We start from the raw sequence: 19,438 nt of genomic DNA on the forward strand, positions 1-19,438 counted from the left end.
CAGTTTGACAGCTTCAACAAAGTGAGCAGTCAGTGATTACAATCCTTTGCAGTTACAGTTGAGAAGTTAAGCTGCTGTTACTGTTTATGGTAGTTAAGTAGTTGAATGTTTGCTTTCAAATAGGACATATCGTAAGACATCAAGAAATAGTTAATTTGTTAATGGAGGAAAGTGTACGTATGTGGGGCGAAGCGGCAGGACTGTAGAGTGAGACTAGGATACAGAAAACATGCTTAAATGGATGTATTGTGCAGAAGGTACGCATAAATGAAGAAACTTACTCAGGATGCACTAGCATGGAGAGTTGCATCAAATAAGACTCAACAAACAACATACACTGTGCAAAAGTCAAGTATGACTGTTTGAACCCCCCGCCCCTCCATAATTGTCTCCCACTGCGACGGATGAATTTGAAATTGACTCAAAGGCACCTTCCTCTTTAATGGTGGAACAGGAGGCGCCCTGCGCTGTAATCCTCGGTCCAGGCGATGCTTCAAACAGAGAGGTGTCGACAAATGCGAAAAAAGAAAAAACAAAGCTCAGAAGTACATGTGGGGTCTGTTAAATTACCTCACATTAGCACCAAATTTAACGATAATACTGCCCAACGCCACCGTGGACGTGTCACGTGATGGAAAGGTCGTCACATCCCCTGTTACTCACATTTCACCCCTTCTTCTGGCTCCTGTCCAATGGAGGTCAGAACCGCGACACCAATATTGAAATCACATGGTTTTCTTATGGGTGATAGAGGGAAAATTTTCATATACACCACGTCTCAGACTCGACACGAAAAGCCCTCAGGAGGTGGAATAAAGGGCATCAATGAAATCACTCTTTTCCGTAGGGTGTTGATTTCCACACGTTCCGCGGTCGAAAATCATACTTTTCAGTGTGACGTCCTCGACAACGTTCGACACTGGTGAATTCCTCCTGGACGATTTAACCTTGCTCTAAGGATATCGTAGGATTGCAACCCCACTGAACATGATCTGACCCATTTGTCATTTAAGTTATGCATTTTAAAGCCCATGTTTACCAGATATTTTTCTTGTTTTGGTTCATAACACCACCTCTGAAAGTATGTCGCAGTGATTCTGTTTCATCGTGTACATTCTTGTCTTTTATACTGAAATGGGCAGGTTGAACCGACATCCTCCAGAATTGTAATGAGATGGTTACTTGCTTGCGCGGCTCTTGCATAATTATACTGACGAGAGGTACTTTGCTACTGCATTTCTTGTGAAGAAGATTAGTTTCTTTGTTCGGTTTCACAAGTTGATAGGAACACATTCGAATCCATATCCATTTTCAGTTCATTCATCCGTCTCTGCTATTACTTTATCCCATTGCTTACCCAGTCGTTAGATAACATTATGGCCGTTGATATCGAAATAGGACTAGTTTAATGACTTTTGTAGCAGTGTCGTCACGCAAGGTAAAGGGCACTTGTATGTGCGGCATTCAACTTTGCTTTCTTTTTCTGCATAATATACAAAATATTCACATAATTTGCGACTTTAAATTCCTAAAAGTCTCTCTCCCATCGCAAGTTTCGGCTGCAAATCAAGCGTAACGCATCGATTCGCCAAAAATTCGCGAGGGCAGCTGGTGATGTACAATGGAATGTACAGGGTGTTTCAAAAATGACCGGTATATTTGAAACGGCAATAAAAACTAAACGAGCAGCGATAGAAATACACCGTTTGTTGCAATATGCTTGGGACAACAGTACATTTTCAGGCGGACAAACTTTCGAAATTACAGTAGTTACAATTTTCAACAACAGATGGCGCTGCAAGTGATGTGAAAAATATAGAAGACAACGCAGTCTGTGGGTGCGCCATTCTGTACATCGTCTTTCTGCTCTAAGCGTGTGCTGTTCACAACGTGCAGGTGTGCAGTGGACAACATGGTTTATTCCTTAGAACAGAGGATTTTTCTGGTGTTGGAATTCCACAGCCTGGAACACAGTGTTGTTGCAACAAGACGAAGTTTTCAACAGAGGTTTAATGTTACCAAAGGACCGAAAAGCGATAGAATAAAGGATCTGTTTGAAAAATTTCAACGGACTGGGAACGTGACGGATGAACGTGCTGGAAAGGTAGGGCGACCGCGTACGGCAACCACAGAGAGCAACGCGCAGCTAGTGCAGCAGGTGATCCAACAGCGGCCTCGGGTTTCCGTTCGCCGTCTTGCAGCTGCGGTCCAAATGACGCCAACGTCCACGTATCGTCTCATGCGCCAGTGTTTACGCCTCTATCCATACAAAATTCAAACGCGGCAACCCCTCAGCGCCGCTACCATTGCTGCATGAGAGACATTCGCTAACGATATAGTGCACAGGATTGATGACGGCGATATGCATGTGGGCAGCATTTGGTTTACTGACGAAGCTTATTTTTACCTGGACAGCTTCGTCAATAAACAGAACTGGCGCATATGGGGAACCGAAAAGCCCCATGTTGCAGTCCCATCGTCCCTGCATCCCCAAAAAGTACTGGTCTGGGCCGCCATTTCTTCCAAAGGAATCATTGGCCCATTTTTCAGATCCGAAACGATTACTGCATCACGCTATCTGGACATTCTTCGTGAATTTGTGGCGGTACAAACTGCCTTAGACGACACTGCGAACACCTCGTGGTTTATGCAAGATGGTGCCCGTCCACATCGCACGGTCGGCGTCTTTAATTTCCTGAATGAATATTTCGATGATCGTGTGATTGCTTTGGGCTATCCGAAACATACAGGAGGCGGCGTGGATTGGCCTCCCTATTCGCCAGACATGAACCCCTGTGACTTCTTTCTGTGGGGACACTTGAAAGACCAGGTGTACCTCCAGAGTCCAGAAACAATTGAACAGCTGAAGCAGTACATCTCATCTGCATGTGAAGCCATTCCGCCAGACACGTTGTCAAAGGTTTGGGGTAATTTCATTCAGAGACTACGCCATATTATTGCTACGCATGGTTGATATGTGGAAAATATCGTACTGTAGAGTTTCCCAGGCCGCAGCGCCATCTGTTGTTGATAATTGTAACTACTGTAATTTCGAAAGTTTGTCTGCCTGAAAATGTACTGTTGTCTCAAGCATATTGCAACAAACGGTGTATTTCTATCGCTGCTCGTTTAGTTTGTATTGCCGTTTCAAATATACCGGTCATTTTTGAAACACCCTGTATTTTGCTGCAGTCTTTTCGTGACGTGATTTCTTTTTCTCCCTCGATGAGATAAGCTTTTTGGTCAAATTCTCTAAAAATAGACATTGAAAGGTGTGGTATCGTGTACCGATACCACCCTACTGGCGTCATAAAGTTGAGAATGACATTGCTATTTTCCATGATAGCGGTCGTGACGCCTATTTCTTCCCAAAAGAGAGTCAGCATAACCTTCCATGCTGATGGTTCTGTTCGAAACTTCTTTGGTTTTGGTGATGAAGAATGGCACCATTCCTTGCTCGCTCTCTTCGCTTCCGGTTGGTGGAAGTGAACCCAGGATTCATCCCCAGTAACGATTCTTGCAAGGAAGCCATGACCTTCCCGCTGAAGAAGTTCTTCACAAGCATCAACACGTCGTTCTCTCATTTCAGGAGTTAGCTGCCGTGGCACCCATCTTGCAGACACTTTGTGAAACTGGAGCACATCATGCACAATGTGATGTACTGACCCATGACTAATCTGTAAACATTCTGCAATGTCATTCAGTGTCACTCGGCGGTTTTCCTTCACTGTGGCTTCAACTGCTGCAATGTTCTGTGGAGTCACAACTCGTTGTGCCTGACCTGGACGAGGAGCATCTTCACTGAAGTCACACCATTTGCGAACTTCACACTCCATTCTTAGACTTGCTGATGTGACAAACATGCATCATCATACTGAACCTTCATTCGTCGATGAATTTCAATAGGTTTCAGACCTTCACGACGCAAAAACCGAATAACAGAACGCTGTTCTTCCCTGGTGCAAGCCGCAAGTGGGGCGGCTTATTTATACTGATATTGCGACGGTATGTGTGCATCTGCAACATGCTGCCACCTACAGGCAATTCTGCACGCTGTTTGTAGCACGCTTACCAACTTACAGGATAAAGGCGCGAAATTTCGATTTGTTACTACAAATTTAAGGTTTTCATTTGACTCACCCTCGTAAAAATAGCCGGCGACAGCCACACTACACACTCGACTCGGTTCCACGTCGCTACGTGACACTATGCAGACCCCACCTAGTCACGGCTCTGACACTATAGTTCGTGCCTTAGCTCAGAGAGCCTCTTCCTTGTTGATACTAACAGCTGGACTCTATTTCTTGCTGCGTTATTTGTAATGAGTCTTCGTTCGCTTGGAGAAAAACAAGTTAAGTAACCCTTCTGATAATTGCGTTTACTTGTTCGCTTATCATTTCTACTCCTGTCCAGCTTACCCACTATGACAGTTGCCACACCAGTCTATAGCGGACCTCTCTTTACCACCGTGTACGAAGTCGTATACAACACGGGGTTACACTAGTGAAGTGCGTTTTGGGGTGTATCAGTTTAATATTGCACAAGGGCAGTCTTCCTTCATATTGAAAATACAATGCATTGAGCATTAATTCGGTTTATTTACTGTGTAAGTAACGTAAGTCGACTCCAAGACATTTAGATTACTGTTTAGTATTCTTTTTGCTGCGTCAACCGCTACCTGGAAAATACACTAATGTAAGTGATTCATGTCTAGCTGCGTGGGCCAAAAATTCTATTTTTTTAAACCCTTGGTCATGTGGGATTTCGTAATAGAAAATGATGAAATATGATGATGGTGTGATGTGGTGGCCCTGAACTACGTACCCTCTGACTCAGAGTTGAAACATTAAAAGTTTTGGATGGTTTCGTTGTCTAGGGACATGTCTTGCCGCATTACAAGCCAAATACCGCTGAGTTTACAGTATACAATACGAATAGACACATGAATCGAATGGCCGAAGACTCCTATCATTCGGCAGTTGCGAATGTAACGTAGAAATTTATAAATCAAAGATTGCAATTAAATAAAATCTGCATGTACTATCTCAATGATTTTAAATTATTAATATGATAGTAGAAGTACTTTTCTGCACGTAATTAGTTATGAACGACAACATAGCTTGCGAGATGTCCACTTCTAAACGCATATTACGTATTCAGTGTAGACACCTTGGAAATCTCAGAAGTTCACAAGTCGGCACTCCAAAGTATTTCTTTCTCCCGCGACGACGCGCAAGCCGCTGCACACAAGCCAGGTGTCTCTCTCGCGTCCCGCGACTGTGCACCCGTCGCACCGTCTTGTCCAACACTCTCCGCGTCCTGTGCGGCTGTCCGCGTCCTGTGCCGTCCTGCTCACAACTCTTCTCCCGCTTCCATCCAGTCTCTCCATTCGCGAGTATTGTGGATGGCTAGAGTGTTCGCGCCATATCTTCAAGCCAACGCACCCACACAAACATAATGAAACATATTCGAAATATTGGATTTACATTTAACTAACTTGAAATTAAATAAATATTCCTATGGCTGGACCATAAACACGCTCTAACACACATTATTAAATAGATAAACAAATTAAATAAACATATATCGATGGAATAGCAACAAAAGGTAGGCTAGTTTCCTAATGTCTCAGTGCTTTCTAAAAAACAGTAAATATTTAACCACTTTCTTCATGAGTAGTATATATCGGATATAAACAAAGACACAGATGAATGAATATATTTATAAGCATGCTGCTACCGATTTTTCGCGTAACTGTGGAGTACTTATGGCCTGGCGCGAACGATAGTAATCGGCCACTTTGACCTCCAATAACTCATGTACTATTCAAGTTACATGCCTGGAATTTATACCAATTTAGGTCTACACTAATAGCTTTCTAAAGACACGTCGATCGACGAAACGGACGAAGCGTTTAGATTTTGCAAATTCGTTACTGGGTGATACATGTATAATTTATCGTCAGATACTAAACTTTAAACTACTAAAGGTATTGAAAATCTGATTACACCATCACAATCGTATTGTAAATAATGTATGTTTGTGTGTATGTATGTTAACTGGGGTCCTAGAAACGACGGAGAGGCTCCGTCCCCGCCGCAGCCGCAGTGGTCCACAACCCCAAGACGACTACCGCAGTTCACTTCATCCCTCCGCCGCCCCACACCGAACCCAGGGTTATTGTGCAGTTCGGCCTCCGTGTTCGCATTCGCCGAGGCAGATGGAAAACCGCCTAAAAACCATCCACAGACTGGTCGGCTCACCGGACCTCAACACAAGCCCGCCGAGCGGATTCGTGCCGGGGACCAGGCACTCCTTCCCGCCTAGAAAGCCGTGCGTTAGACTGCACGGCCAACCGGGAGGGCTCTTGTAAATAATAGTAATGTACATGTTTCTTTTTGAGGTATCGTGATTCATCTGGCTACTGTTAATTTCTATATGAACCGTGAAATGTCTGCCATGATGGTTTCACAAAGTCCACCATCCTTGGCACTCTCGGTATACAAGTCTCTTTCATCGACACAGCGTCACCATAGAATTCCCAGCCACGCGGTTCCTAGACGCCAGCTAAAATTCAGCACCACGTGTTCGCTGCCGGGTCCTGGCTTGCCGAGCGGCCCGTGCGGTCACGCCAACTCCGAACTTAGAACATTTTCAGGGCGCCACACTCGCCCGTTACCTCACAGTCATCTGAAGCTCTCGTTTCTGTCACTTACATTTGTGCCTGTACCATAAATCTGAACGAAATTGGTGAAGGCGGGTAGGCGCGGACCCCTTATCAGAGCGCTCGGTACGCTTCAGCTGCTGTCGGGCCTACCTGCAGCGTGAGTCGCTGAAGTGGCCCTTGCTGTAGACGACGCCGTTGAAGGGACCGTCGAAGTCGAGCGTGACGGTCATGGAGGTGGCGTCGCAGACGACGTCGAGCCTGGAGACGTGCGTGTGGTGGTGGTGGTGGTGGTCGTGGTCGCCACCGGCGGCGCCCGCCGTCTCGTCCAGCGGCGCCAGCGCGTTGATGCCGGCTCCCACGCGCCGCCTCTGGCCGCTCGCCACCTGCCGACAGCGCAAGAGTCAGCGCTCCGACAGCTACAGCGTCGCAGCCCACGCAAAGTCTTACGAGCAACCCCTCGAGTAGGAGGTCTCCAGTTCAATCTTTAGTACGGCTCTTTTGAATGTGTCATGTTAGCAAGGGACAGGAAAAATGTTAGCTCCTACTCATTCACCACGTGAAACAGGAGGACGACAGTGAATGAGCGTATGAGAGGGGCAGAGATCAAACTTCTTTGGGATGTACAGGAGATAGGCAAAATAATGTGACAAGTGGTAGTATGGAATTGCTGTGTTTGATGGTTAACAATGCATGCAAGGCACGTGTCACGCTGGACTGTGCGTGTTCAGTACGGACTGGGCATCAGTGCAGGTTGTTTACGAGCAGTGCACACTTCGTTTGTACATTCAGAGGCCGAGGTCGACGTGCAATAAAAGACCTAACAGAGTTCCAAAGAGGGCAGATTTTGGGGGCCTGGTTAGCTGGAGCATCAGTGATCGAGACAGCCAGCTTATTGAATGTTTCAAGAGCAACAGTTTCAACAGTCATGACAGCGTACACAAAACATGGAAAGACATCATCGTGTAAACGTAACAGTGACAGTGCGTGCAAATCAAAACTAAATGACAGAGATCGCCGTGTCCGCCGCTCGTGCTCGTGCGGTAGCTTTTCGCTTCCCGCGCCCTGGTTCCCGGGTTCGATTCCCGGCGGGGTCAGGGATTTTCTCTGTCTCGTGATGGCTGGGTGTTGTGTGATGTCCTTAGGTTAGTTAGGTTTAAGTAGTTCAACGTTATATGGGACTGATGACGATAGATGTTAAGTCCCATAGTGCTCAGAGCCAGCCAGCCAGATCGTCGTGCGCTAATACGAATTGAGTCAAAACAACAGAAAACTACGGCGGCTAAAGTGAATTCAAAGCTTCGGGACCCCTAATCTATTGACACTGTCCGCCGAGAACTCCATAAAGCGAATATTCATGGACGAGCTGCTATATTGAAATTATTAGTGACGACAACCAACACAAAGAAGCCTAAAACAAGGCGTCAGGAGCATAAATCCTATACGACTGATCAGTCGAAACACGTCATATGGTCCTAAGAGTCAACATTTTCGTTATTTCCAACATCGGGCAGGGTTTACGTCTGGAGAACGTCAAAATAAGCCTGCAATCCTGATTGCATGATTCCAACAGTTGAGCATGGAGGTGGAAGTGTGATGGTGTGGGCAGCCATATCATGGTATTGTGCTGGTCCCATCATCACTCTCAAAGGTCATGTTACAGTCAGCGATTATGTCAACATTTTAGGTGATCAGCTGCACCCCATGATTCAAATGTTGTTCTCCAACAATGCTACCATATTTCAGGACGATAATGGACTCACTCACATAGCCACGACAGTACAATCGTGGGATGAGAAGCTTACAGCTGAACTGTAGCGTCTTCCCTGACCTGCACAGTGCCGGACTTGAACATTATCGAACTCTTGCGGGCGGTATTGGAGAGCAGGCTCCGTAGCAGATTTCCGCCTCTCTCGTCACTAAAGGCGTTATAAGAGGTTCTGATCGAAGAGTGGCATAATATTCTACCGGAGATTATACAGTCACTATATGCTAGTATTCCACGAAGATGCGTAGCTGTATTACGGGCAAATGGGCGTCCACCGCATTAATAAACCATTCCCAAGTAAGTACAGGTGTTCACATTATTTTGCCTATCCTTTGTATGTATTACACTTCACAAAATGGACATAATGGACGGTATTCATTTTAATTTTACCAGGCTTTGGTATTACTTCAAACATTGTATGTTAAGAAAGAGGTAAAATTGAATCATTCCGAACATTCGAGGGATGTTCAAAACAAACCATTAACTTGCACCGTGCACATCGAATTAAAAATGGCGTGTCACAGTAATCACAAAGGTTCGCACCATCAAGATCGATGGCGAACTTCCTACGAGTTACAAAGCGTGCAAGACGCTCAGTGAGGCATGCACTCTTAAAGAATGCATATAGAATCATATTGGTGGAACGGGGTGATGGGAACTGATAAAATGTGATGGCAGGCAACCGATAGCGGAACAGTCTGTCGTGGATCATGTCGCGAAAACAGGGAAAAAGCAAACATTCAGAGGCTGAACTTTTCCAGTGGTTCCAGATGGTACGAAATGCAATGTCGGACATTTTGATGCAGGTTAGTTTGTTCCAAAGTAGTGTGATTACTAACGCAGACCAGGAATCAAGCAGAAACAAGTTATTTTGACCAGCTATTGGCCAAAAACAGTGTTCGCATCGTAGTTGCAGTTCTCTTATGCCCATTTTCCCACTCTTGCTTGCTGTGACCTAAATATTCCGTACTGTCCTTGCAATATCATGTACTCGAGAAGGAATGCCAGGCCGCAGAGCAGTCCCTACTCCTCGGAGCCAATTTTTCATCCAGGCTAACAGTCAGCATTATTGTAAACGAATGTGTTAAGGCATTGCTGTTAGTTGATATAACTCTCTTGGTACCTCTAATTTTCAGGTTTTTTTATGTACATTTCCTCTTAAATCCCGAATGGAAAAAGTTAAAAACAAATATCTTGCTGAACGACAGGATTAGTTTATGGGCACTGCACAGCTTCCAAGCCCGCTGACTGATATTTCGGATCACAATTCTAGGCAGGCCGTCATTCCCAGGCACCGAGCTGTATCTGCTCTGAAGAGATGTCTCCCACCTGTTCTGCCGTAGGCATATTACAAAAAAATATGACATGGAAAAGATATAGAACATAAGATTAAGAGGGGGGTGACGTTCAAGAAATTGACTGATAATGTTAATTTTCTATTTATTTTTTACTTATTAGTAGAACACATGGACAATAAGTTCCCATAGTTTTAATAATGATATCGCACCCGAAGTGCCCTAAACATAATTAAATGTGCGACGTGACCTTCCCACCACTTGCACTTTTTGAAGCAACACTTCAATACTAGCTCGGTGAGAAACGATTCTGTGGATTAATTTCAAGCAAACTTGCAAGGATTGCATCTAAGAGAGTCTGATATATATCTTTGGTTTTATATTCACCTGTGACTCTGTTTCGTATCTTAGAAGCAATAACAAAAGAGGTGCTTTATTTATGAAGAAGCAATTGTTGCTCTGCCACATTTTCATGCTCTACAGTTGTCTGAATTAAAACTTATGACGCAGTTCTTGTATTTAATGATAGAAACGTACGGAGAATGATGGTATTAGAGAGAATATGCTTTAAGGCAGGAAATTCCACTCAGGACATTTTGAGTAAAATAGATTTACAGCGCCTTTCTTCGGGTGAAAAGTCAGTTGAAGACCTGGTAAACGAAAAAGGGCAGAGAACAAGAAACCGGAAGAGAAGCTCTGAATGGAAAGAGGACCCGAGTACAAATCTGGGGTCATCTGAAGACATGACGTAAGAAAAAATGATCGCTTGACTTTAAATTGCATTTCTTGGAAATTATTTTTTTAAGTTCAATCTTTTCCCCAGAATGTATGACGGTTAGAATTATGAAATTTTGAACATTTACTTCTATACATCCAATAAATGACGTCTCAAGAGTAAATTTCTAAATTCTGAGATATGGGTAAACTGCTTGGAATTTTGCCTGAATTTTATATTATTCTTACAAAATTATAATTAAAAAAATAAAAAATAAAGTTATCCTATTCTATATGTTCAAAAAACCTCATGAGAGATGCAGAGAGAGTAAACAGAGAAATTTTGTAGAAATCTCTTCAGTAGCTTCTGAGAAAAAAGTACATGTATTCTTTTCAGAAAATAAAATTTTTAAATTCAATAAAAAGAAAGTTAAATATATATAATTCAAGGCAGTTAACAGTAAATGTGTTGAATTTGGTGCACCTTTTAAATAATGTGTGTTTTTGATGAACATCGCCCAGCTAGCGAATATTAACCAGTAAGAGGAAGGATAAACAACACATTCCAAAACAAACTACTGAAGGAAAGAAATTAAAATTTTGTAAAAATATGTCTGCATCTGTATTGCTATATGGAAGTGACTCATAAATCCATAAAATACGTGATAAAAATTAAGCACAAGGAGCGGTAATGATATCTCTCAGGAAAGTGAGAAGTGTTACCACGGAAGACCATATCAGAAATGAGGATATTAGGAAGCAACTAGATATTTACAAAATTAATGAAAAGGTTGAAGAGAATAAAACATCTCCTGAAAATGAGTGTGTAAAGAATCCCACATCAGGGCATTGGTTTACGGGCCAAGAGGAAAAAGGGGTGTGGGAAGACGAAAAACGAGATTACAGTAAAAATTGAAGACGGATTACATACTCGTGCGAATCCCTTAGAGGGAAGATCAGTTTTGAAGCTGCCTTTGGAGAATAAAGTAGGGATGGAGAAAACCGACCGGTTACAACATCGATTACGGCATTTTAGTTCTGAATAACCGATATTTTTCGATATTTGTGTCGTCTCGGTCATAAAAGATGCTTCTTATCTCTTACTTGTAACCGCATAAAAGAATCGAAATGTGAATTAGCCACAGCAGCAGAGCTAAAATTTGTGTTTTCAAACAAACCTTTTTTAGAATGAGATTTTCACTCTGCAGTGGAGTGTGCGCTGATATGAAACTTCCTGGCCGATTAAAACTGTGTGCCGGACCGAGACTCGAAGGCAAAGGTCCCGAGTTCGAGTCTCGGTCCGGCACACAGTTTTAATCTGCCATGAAGTTTCACATGTTTTTTAACGAACAATGAATTTTTATTCGTTAAATTCCATTGCTTTGAAGTGTTACGTTATTATAGAAAATGGAAGAGTGACCAGTGCTATTTTCGTAACAATGCTAACAGAAAGGAGCAACAAACACACGGTATAAAAATCGTTAAGGCATTGCTGAGACGATATTGCACCTGTTACCATGTGGAAAGGCCTGTTAGAGGCCACGCGTGTGCATGTAGTGTGCAAGACAGATATGCCCCATCTGTTCTGTATAGCAATTTCTCGCTGTCGGTATCGAATGTCAGTTGTATTACAGAATGGTATCATCCTTAGACTGGAAGTATTTTACAGAGTGCAGTAGCAATCAATTACAATGTTACATTTGCTTTAAAAGTTTCAGAAAAGGAGGAGCCACAACAAACCTGCGACATCGTATGGGAAGAAAACTTGAAATTTCACAATTCATTCTTAGCTTAAAATAAGAATAGAAAGCAGCTGCTCTGCTGCCTGTGTCTAAACAATATGACTCTATGTTCCTGTACTCCTTGAAAACGGACCAATTAACGCGAAAAATACAGTTCTCCTCCCTTAGTTCGCATCCTTTAGCATAGTTCCTCTGTGAAAAAGCTTTGGAAAAAGACATTTAGTATTTCGGACTTTAGTCTGTCATCTTCTGTTTCAGTACCATTTTGGTCACAGAGTGTCTGGACATTTTGTTTTGGTCCACCTACCGCTTTGACAGTTGCTAGTGTGTGTTCCAGCCCAATCGATAGGCACATAGTCTGACCGGTAATACAGAAAGTCTAGAGCGCAAATTGTTTATTCAGACCGAGCTTAACGATTTGGTTAGGGATCTGGGCTTAACGAAAGAAAAAGCTGCATTGCTTGGTTCTAGATTAATAGAAAAGAACGTATTGGCTGTTGGAACCAGCATATACATGTACAGAAAGAGAGAGAAGCAATTTTCTGTTTTTTTTTTTTTTTTTTTTTTTTTCAACAAGAAGGTTGTTTAGTGTACTGCTCAGATATTCTCGGTCTGATGAATGAGTTTGGTATTGAATACAAAAAGGAAGGCTGGAAGCTGTTTATTGTTTCTTCTAAAACCAGTTTAAAGGCTATTTTATTACACAATGGTAACATGTATGCATCTATACCTGTTGGACATTCTGTACATGCCGGCCGTGGTGGTCTTGCGGTTCTAGGCGCGCAGTCCGGAACCGTGCGACTGCTACGGTCGCAGGTTCGAATCCTGCCTCGGGCATGGGTGTGTGTGATGCCATTAGGTTCGTTAGGTTTAAGTAGTTCTAAGTTCTAGGGGACTTATGAGCTAAGATGTTGAGTCCCATAGTGCTCAGAGCCATTTGAACCATTTTGTACATATGAAAGAAAGCTATGAAAACCTAGAAATAGTGCTAAATAAAATAGCTATTCTACTCATGGTTGGGTGATATGTGGCGATCTTAAAGTAACATGCATGCTCCTTGGACAGCAAGGCGGCTCTACCAAATTTATATGTTCCTTGTGTGAATGGGACAGTAGGGCTAGGGATCAACACTGGTGCAGAAAGTACTGGCCTGTGAGGGAGTCCTTAAAACACGGTGAGAAGAGCATTGTATGAAAAAACCTTGTAGATCCAAAAAACGTGCTCCTACCACCTCTACATAAAAAGTTAGGCCTAATGAAACAGTTTGTAAAGGCTTTGCCTAAATATGGGCAATGTTTTATGTATTTCTGCCAAAAGTTTCCACACCTTTCAGAAACTAAACTAAAAGAAGGCGTCTTTGTCGGACATGACATTAGAAAATTGATGTTTGATGTTAACTTTGAATCCACAATGACCTTACATGAGAAAGAAGCATGGGTATCATTTAAGCAAGTCGTTTCGAAGTTCTTAGGACATGAAAAAGACCCAGAATATATTTCTATTATAGCTACAATGTTAAAGAAGTTTAAAACTTTAGGATGTTTAATGAACCTGAAAGTTCACTTTCTGAACAGTCACCTTGATTACTTCCCGGACAATATGGGAGATGTTGGTGAAGAGCAAGGAGAGCGTTTTCAACAGGACATTAAGGCCTCTGGAACACCAACATGGTGAGGGACTCTTGTTGGTTACTTCACCGAGAAGTTCAGCAAGCGACCCGTGGTAGAAACAGCTACACAAGAAGCTCCAGTGAAAACAGAGAAAGAAAATACAAACCAATTCCAGCTGACAAGTGAAACCTCTATTAACACATATCATTGTTTTATGTAGCTTACTGTAAATATAAACCATGCTTACGTTGTAACAAAGCGTTTCATTAATTTCCCCGTTTACCATATAGCATAGGATTTTATACTATATAATAGAAAGGATATTGCTCGAAAACTGTGGGTGATATAAAAAGAACTAAGGCTAGAGTTGGATTCGGCTCATAAAAATCTATAAACATCACCTATCAAATTAAAAAAAAATTATCAAAAACATTTTTTCTTTGGCTCGTGTAATAATAATAATAACAATAATAATAATAGATTAGCAGTGTCGAAGAAGCTAGGGGACTAATGTACTAATATATCTGATTGGGGTAGGCTACAACTTTCTAAGACCACTCAGGCTTTGGTTTCGAAACGAGCATCACGAACTTAAGAGTTCGGGCTTCGCAGGGTCATTTATGTTAAGCATGGCTCATGATTTACTGTAGGTTCATCGCCATATATGACGCAGCAGCTAGAAGGTAGTGTTAAGTAACAGCGCTCATAAAGCCGCGTAATAGGTTACATGTCTCCGACGGGAGTCAATGCTTCTCTTCAAGTGTGGCGGCCGTTTAGCTCATTTTATAACCGTTAGCCTTAATGTTTTCCTTGTGTATCCACTGCCGATAGTTCTGCGCAAGAGGTACGGCATTTCGTCCTAAAGGCGCTTCATCATGACCGCTACAAGAAGGGCAGAATTAATCCTGTGATGGGCAATTTTTACCAAGCACGGAAGAGGTTAACAAGGCACCTTCTGTGTATCGACATTGATGGTGCCACGAAAGCTTCTTCTCGTGACCGGACGTCAACCTACAACAGCGACCGCGGGTTTGTGTCTCCGACAGATGCGCTGTTGCGAGACTCCAGTGGCTCAATCACGGGCAGTCTGAAAGGCAGCCTTTCGTGCAGGTGCAGTTGGCTCGGCCTTGCAGGCACACTCACCTGCAACTTACAGGAGGGCAGCTGCTGCAGTGTGAACGCAGCATGTGTCAGACAATCCTCTAATGAATAAATCGTCTTACACCAACCGAGGTACTGAAGCTCGTGCGTTTATGAGGCATTTGAAAATTTCTAGGGAGACGAGTACAGTGATTCAACAGCTGTTAACTCTTAACTGCTCTAATGGGGTCCTGGAGAACCGCAGGCGATATGAATACAATACATAATATGTGAACGGAACAACAGATGGCACCTGTGATCTTGGTAGTCCTCAGTGCAGTGATGCCGTTTAACACGGAGTGTTGGATGCTGCGTTTCCGTTAATATTTTGTGAGATAAAGAGAAAGAGATCTCAGAAAGCGCCACCAGTGTATTAACGTAAGTTGTTTTTCATTATCTCAATCAGTATTTTACGAGACTGAAGACTTAGAGTACTTCGAAAAGAGTAAAATTTCAATGTTAATGTCAACTTTTAAGGCTATGTGAGCATGTGTGCCTTATTTTCCAGAATGACATCATCGAAGTCATTAACAGATGACGAGTTGGAAAGAATAGTGAAAGATCAAGCGTTTTTGCAATCTGATTAGGAGAGCACAGCAGATGAGGGTGAATTTATGCTAAATGATCATGATTCCACCTCTGAAGTTACATCAGAAAGCAGTTGTGAAGAGTATGATGAAGAGGCGTGTATTAGGCCTTCCGCTGACAAATATTCTTTTGGAAAAAATCAGTGCTGCAAGTGGTCGAAAGAAGCTCCTCCTAAAACTCGTATCCGAGCTCACAATATAGTTAGTCATCTTCTTGGCACTAGATCTGAAGCAAAAACGCTTGATTCAACTGACATACACTCCTGGAAATGGAAAAAAGAACACATTGACACCGGTGTGTCAGTCCCACCATACTTGCTCCGGACACTGAGAGAGGGCTGTACAAGCAATGATCACACGCACGGCACAGCGGACACACCAGGAACCGTGGTGTTGGCCGTCGAATGGCGTTAGCTGCGCAGCATTTTTGCACCGCCGCCGTCAGTGTCAGCCAGTTTGCCGTGGCATACGGAGCTCCATCGCAGTCTTTAACACTGGTAGCATGCCGCGACAGCGTGGACGTGAACCGTATGTGCAGTTGACGGACTTTGAGCGAGGGCGTATAGTGGGCATGCGGAAGGCTGGGTGGACGTACCGCAGAATTGCTCAACACGTGGGGCGTGAGGTCTCCACAGTACATCGATGTTGTCGCCAGTGGTCGGCGGAAGGTGCACGTGCCCGTCGACCTGGGACCGGACCGCAGCGACGCACGGATGCACGCCAAGACCGTAGGATCCTACGCAGTGCCGTAGGGGACCGCACCGCCACTTCCCAGCAAATTAGGGACACTGTTGCTCCTGGGGTATCGGCGAGGACCATTCGCAACCGTCTCCATGAAGCTGGGCTACGGTCCCGCACACCGATAGGCCGTCTTCCGCTCACGCCCCAACATCGTGCAGCCCACCTCCAGGCGTGAATGGAGGGACGAATGGAGACGTGTCGTCTTCAGCGATGAGAGTCGCTTCTGCCTTGGTGCCAATGATGGTCGTATGCGTGTTTGGCGCCGTGCAGGTGAGCGCCGCAATCAGGACTGCATACGACCGAGGCACACAGGGCCAACACCCGGCATCATGGTGTGGGGAGCGATCTCCTACACTGGCCGTACACCTCTGGTGATCGTCGAGGGGACACTGAATAGTGCACGGTACATCCAAACCGTCATCGAACCCATCGTTCTACCATTCCTAGACCGGCAAGGGAACTTGCTGTTCCAACAGGACAATGCACGTCCGCATGTATCCCGTGCCACCCAGCGTGCTCTAGAAGGTGTAAGTCAACTACCCTGGCCAGCAAGATCTCCGTATCTGTCCCCCATTGAGCATGTTTGGGACTGGATGAAGCGTCGTCTCACGCGGTCTGCACGTCCAGCACGAACGCTGGTCCAACTGAGGCGCCAGGTGGAAATGGCATGGCAAGCCGTTCCACAGGACTACATCCAGCATCTCTACGATCGTCTCCATGGGAGAATAGCAGCCTGCATTGCTGCGAAAGGTGGATATACACTGTACTAGTGCCGACATTGTGCATGCTCTGTTGCCTGTGTCTATGTGCCTGTGGTTCTGTCAGTGTGATCATGTGATGTATCTGACCCCAGGAATGTGTCAATAAAGTTTCCCCTTCCTGGGACAATGAATTCACGGTGTTCTTATTTCAATTTCCAGGAGTGTATTATCTGCCTGGGACTTGTTCATTACTCAAGATTTATTACAACTAATACTCACCAATACGAACGTCAAGATACAAGACGTGTCAAACAAATACAGAGCTCCTCAACCAGCGTTCATAAAGCCGCTAGATATGAGGGTTGGAACTTAAATAGTGGCAACTATTTGTTCACAATCGATACAAAAGAGTTACATGTTTGTGCCTGTTACTGTCCTTCAAAGCAGTCACCAGCGTTGTGTAGAACCCGTTGCCAGCGATATGGAAGGCGTAGTGTACAGCTAGCAGAGCCTGTTCTGTTGACGGTGCAAATGGAGCGGTTTAAATTTATGGTGATTTTCGTGTACTACTGTGATGGTGTTATCCTAACGCATTACTTTCCTTCACGGCAGACCGTCAATGCACAGTGTTACTGTTCGTTTTTAGAGCATCACCTGCGACCAGCTTTGCGAAAGAAGCGGCGACTCTTCCTGCGCAACTCACCAATCATTTTGCACGACAATGCGCGGGCACCTACAGCGCAAGCTCTGGCTGCTCTGTTCGGTCGATGAGACTGGGAAGTACTGTACCATCCACCATACTTCCCAGACTTAGTCCTTGTGACTTTGATTTGATTCCGAAGATGAAGGACCGACTTCGTGGCATTCGCTCCATTCGCACCATCAACAGAACAGGCTCTGCTAACGGTATACTACGCCTTTCACATCGCCGGCAACGGGTTCTGCACAACGCAGGTGACTACTTTGAAGGACAGTTACAGGTGAAAACATCTAACTCTTTTGTATCGATTGTGAATAAATAGTTGCCACTTTTTAAGTCCCAACCTTCGTATAATAGAACTGAGGGCATTTAACTTTATTTATCTGGAGTAATGAAATCTAATCACGAAAATGTTGTTGGACTTTTTGATAATGATGGAACTGGTCGTGATGTGTTTCGAGCCACTATGAGAGTTCATAGATTTTTATTGATTTTGTCTTGTTTGCGTTTCGATTGTGCTGCTACAAGAGATGCTAGGAAGGCCGATGACAGACTTGGAGCTATTAGAGATGTCTGGGAACTCTTTGTAGACAAATGTCAAAAATATTATACTCCAGCAGCGAACTTGACAATCGATGAAATGTTAGTATCATTTCGTGGTAGATGCAAATTTCGCTTGTGTATGCCTAAGAAGCCAGCCAAATACGGCCTCAAAGTTATGTGCATTTGTGATTCACGAACATTCTACATATGCAGTGCATTTGTCCACACAGAAAAAGGGACAAATAAAAGATTATTATGAATTTCAACACAGAATGTTTTGAACACCAATTGAGGGAAGGAATGGAAATGTGATAGTAGACAATTGGTTCGAGTCAGCTGAACTCTGCAATCAACTGGAAGCCAAAAAGTTGACTGTCTTAGGCACTCTAAAGCTAAATAAACCGCAGATCACAGAAGAATTAAAACCAAACAGAAAGTTCCCAGTAGAATCTCCATTATTTGGGCATAACGAAGGGAAGACAATTTTTTCTTATGTTCCTCGGAAAGGTCGAGACGTTGTGTTGTTCATCTGTGCCCCACGATCAGAAAATTAGTACTCAAAAGAGAAAACCTGAAATTGATTACAACGCCACAAAAGGAGGGGTGGACGCACTGGAGCAAACGTGCGCCAGCTATTCGATATCACGGCGAACACGCAGATGGCCAATGTCTGTATTTTATGCCATTTTATACATAGTAGGAGTCAATGCAGCTGTTTTACTTCAGTGCACTAAACGACGTGATCAAAATGATGATTTAGAAAGACGAGAATTGCTACAGTGGCTTCTAATGGATTTAGTAAAATCCCATATACAACGTCGAGATGCTCTACCCCATTCTCATGCACTGAGAGACGTTGTTGTGAAACTTGGTGGTACTCCTCTTGCCTCAACAGCTTTAGAGCCAGAACCCATGTATGTAAGAAATGCGGACAAGAAAACCAAAATAGTATGTGGAAAATGCTCAAAACATATTTATACCTATCACAGATCTTCAGTGTGCCAAAATTGTTTGTAATCATACTTCAAATGCGTAAAAATGTTAATAATATTCAGTGATAAAAGTTCAATTAAAAATTAAATTGCTTTAAATTACAGTTTCGTTTAACTTATTGGGGTACTCCGATACCCCACAAGAGTATGAGCGTATAAATATTTCACTAGAGTCATTAAGGGTTAATATTGCCGCTGAAACAATTCGTGTGCTGAAAGAGGAAGTCAAGGCGGCCAGAAT

General features: G+C 43.6%; 1 protein-coding gene across 2 annotated transcripts in view; it reads right to left on the reverse strand.

The window, feature by feature from the left end:
• The window catches only part of LOC126282270 (mucin-2-like), a 237,250-nt gene that overhangs the window by 117,923 nt on the left and 99,889 nt on the right, over positions 1–19,438 (reverse strand). For both annotated transcript variants that reach the window (XM_049981882.1, XM_049981881.1), the window contains exon 3: positions 6,818–7,050. In XM_049981882.1, the coding sequence (XP_049837839.1) occupies positions 6,818–7,050 (233 nt within the window). The remainder of the gene's footprint in view (positions 1–6,817; positions 7,051–19,438) is intronic.

Source organism: Schistocerca gregaria, chromosome 7 (assembly GCF_023897955.1).
Source record: "Schistocerca gregaria isolate iqSchGreg1 chromosome 7, iqSchGreg1.2, whole genome shotgun sequence".
Classification (NCBI taxonomy): Eukaryota; Metazoa; Arthropoda; class Insecta; order Orthoptera; family Acrididae; genus Schistocerca; species Schistocerca gregaria.